Source organism: Primulina eburnea, chromosome 14, assembly GCF_022965805.1.
Source record: "Primulina eburnea isolate SZY01 chromosome 14, ASM2296580v1, whole genome shotgun sequence".
In the NCBI taxonomy this organism is placed as follows: domain Eukaryota; kingdom Viridiplantae; phylum Streptophyta; class Magnoliopsida; order Lamiales; family Gesneriaceae; genus Primulina; species Primulina eburnea.
The window spans coordinates 8,371,764-8,374,972 of NC_133114.1; the positions used below are offsets into that span (position 1 = coordinate 8,371,764).

General features: G+C 40.9%; 1 protein-coding gene across 1 annotated transcript; it reads right to left on the reverse strand.

Annotated features, from left to right (window-relative positions):
- Positions 1-2,137: 2,137 nt before the first annotated feature.
- On the reverse strand, positions 2,138-2,920 carry LOC140811138 (uncharacterized). The gene has a single exon (XM_073169011.1). It carries the CDS (start codon positions 2,918-2,920, stop codon positions 2,138-2,140), a length of 783 nt encoding a protein of 260 aa, XP_073025112.1.
- Between the last annotated feature and the right edge of the window lie 289 nt (positions 2,921-3,209).

The window sequence follows — 3,209 nt, forward strand, 5'->3', positions numbered from 1 at the left end:
CGATTGTTTTACATCAGAATTGCGCCCAAACCAAGTTTAGAAGCGTCGGTATAAAGAACATACTCCTCTTGCCCTGATGGCATAGGTAATACTGGTGCTTATATCAAGGCTTGCTTCAACTTGTCAAAACTGTCTTGGCACTCGGTCCCCAAATAAATTTTGCATTTTTCTTCGTCAAGGCGGTCATAGGTACCGCTATAGATGAGAAACCTTGAATAAACTTGCGATAATATCCATCTAGTCCCAAGAAACTGCGAATCTCGGTGACACTTTTCGGTACTGGCCACTCTTTCACTGCTTCCACTTTGCTTGGATCGACTTCCACTCCACTACTGCAAATGATGTGGCCTAAGAATGCCAATTTATCAAGCCAAAACTCGCACTTACTGAACTTTGCATGGAGTTTTCTAACTTGCGGTACTTGAAGTGCTGTCCTCAGATGGCGACTATGCTCCTCTCTGCTCTTGGAATAGAACAATATGTCATTAATGAAGACAATAATAAACTGATCCAGATACGGCTGAAATACGCGATTCATGAGATCCATGAAGATCGCTGGCGCATTGGTCAACCCGAATGGCATGACCATAAACTCATAGTGCCCATATCTCGTGCGACACACTGTCTTGTGAACATCAGACTCTTTGTATTTCAATTGATGGTATCCAGATCGTAGATCAATATTAGAAAATATTCATGCTCCTTGCAACTTATAAAATAAATCTTCGATTCTAGGTAGTGGATACTTATTTTTGATGGTAACCCGATTAAGCTCACGATAATCGATACAAAGACGCATGCTACCATCTTCTTTTCACAAACAATACTGGAGCGCCCCATGGAGAGTAACTAGGGCGAATGAAACCCTTGTCTAGCAATTCTTGAATTTGATCTTTCAATTCTTTCATTTCGACAGGTGCTAGAAGATATGGTGCTTTTGATATAGGAACAGTGCCCGACATAAGATCAATAGAAAATTCCACTTCACGATTGTGCGGAATGCAAGAAACGTCCTTGGGAAAGACGCTAGGAAAATCTCTCACAACATCAACATCTTCTAACTTCTGACTGGTAGATGCATGTGTAGTAGTGACACATGCTAGATAAGCTTGGCATCCATGCTTAATAAGCTTCCTCGCACATAGACAAGAGATGATGTGCGGCATTTGCTTGTTTCTCGCCGCCTCAAAGACAAAAGATTTACCACTAGGCGGCCTAATAGATACTGATCGCTGACGAAAATCAATCGAAGCTCCATTCGCTGATAACCAATGCATCCCAAGTATAATATCGAATTCGGGCATAGGAAGGACAATAAGATCTGCCCGGACAACATCTTTGAGTAAACGAAGCTCCAGATTCTTAACAATCTTAGTCGTGAGCATTTGTTCACCAGAAGGGATAGTAACTTTGAAACCCAAACCCATATCTTGAGGAGTAATTTTCAGTCTTTTGATGAAGGTTTCAGATATGAATGAATGTATACAGCTCCTAAATCTAGCAAAGCATAGGTAGCTACACCTAGAATGATGATCCTCCCTGCGGTGAAGATGTCAATTAAATTTTTTCGCGTTGAATCTTAAGGATTTACTATCATTAATTCCCAAGGTTATATGAAAATTTCGTGTTGAACTTAAACATTTCTTGAAACAAATTGCACTTTAGTCAATTTTTTTTGAAATTTGCATTATTGACCCCAAATTTTCGAATTATTGCAATTAAGTCCTTATACTATTTCGAAATTCTGTTTTAGTCCTTTATGTTTCGAGAATTGCACTTTGATCCTTAAGAATTCTGAAATTGCACTCAGGTCCCTTATATTTTGAAATATTGGAATTTGGTCCCTTAAATTTTCGAAATTGCATGTTAACCCCTCCAAAAATTCGAAATCCTTCCTAAACCCCTTAATTATGATTTCCTTTAATTTTGGCCCTAAAAATTTTTATTTGGAATCATTTCATCCTTCACATAAAATAAGGCACGAAATGCAAATCATTTTCCATGGTTTCTAAAATCATAACTTAAGTCCAACTAAGTAGAAAATGCAACCTAATTTTTCACTAGGTTGAATCTTGATTCCCAATAAATTCTAATAACCAATTTAACACTTCAAGCAATAATAAGCAATATAAAAATGTTAAATTACTAGGTTACCCATGATGAGTGTAGTGTCTGCCTCTTCCTCAGCTTCCTCGACATTCATAACATAAGCTCGGGCCGTAGTACCCGCCTTCCTCTTTGGGCAATCAATAGCTTTGTGACCAGCCTCCTTGCAGTAAAAACATTTAAATGATCCCAACTCGCATTTGCCAAGATGTAGACGGTTGCACTCCTTGCATGGTTTCCTTTCAGTAGGCTTTGGTGCTGCAGGATTTTGTGGCTTTGGTGGAGCTGGCTTGTTGACTGGACCTTGGGGCTTTTGAGGCCCTTGAGGTCTAGTAGGACCCGTATATGGCTTCTTATTCAGCTGATTGTTATTCTGGTAGTGCCGCCTCTTGTGCTGAATCTCAAAATCAATGTCCTTCAAGGACTGCTCAACCTGATATGCGTAAGTAACTGCCATAGCATAATTCCCCTGACGCATCATCATAACTTTATCCCGAATGGTAGGTTGTAAGCCATCCATGAAATGTCTAAGCTTTTCTTCCGCATGCCTAGCAATAAGGGGTACGAAGTGGCAACCCCTATCAAACTTTTTCACAAAATCAGCAACAGATATGTCTCCCTGACGGAGAGTCATAAATTCTCTCTTTATCCGGCTTCTGACATCAGTAGTAAAGTATTTCTCATAGAATTTTGTCTTGAACTGTGCCCAAGTGAGTGTAGCAAGGTCAACACCATGCTCGGCTCCTTCCCACCATAAAGAAGCATCGTCCCTAAGCAGATAAGTAGTACACCTCACACGGTCGGCGTCTCCCATGTCCAGATAGCGAAAATGTACCTCGAGTGAACGGATCCAACTCTCAGCAGCAAATGGATCGGTGGTGCCAGAAAATTCCTTCGGCCCTAGCTTCCGGAACTACAAATAAATATCCTGTTGTGGCCTGGGTGGCTGCTGTAGATGCTGTTACTGTATCTGCTGTAACTGCAGTTTTAACTGCTGCTGTTGTAATTGCTGCTGCTGTATTTGTTGCTCGAAGAGATGAGCCATACCCTCTAATGCACGAGTAGCAGGATCCCCTGGCGGAGGAGGTGGTGGTGGTGCATTT

Bases quoted from the DNA above. Each gene is read 5' to 3' on its own strand.
- LOC140811138 (XM_073169011.1), bottom strand. From the start codon at position 2,920: ATGGGAGACGCCGACCGTGTGAGGTGTACTACTTATCTGCTTAGGGAC.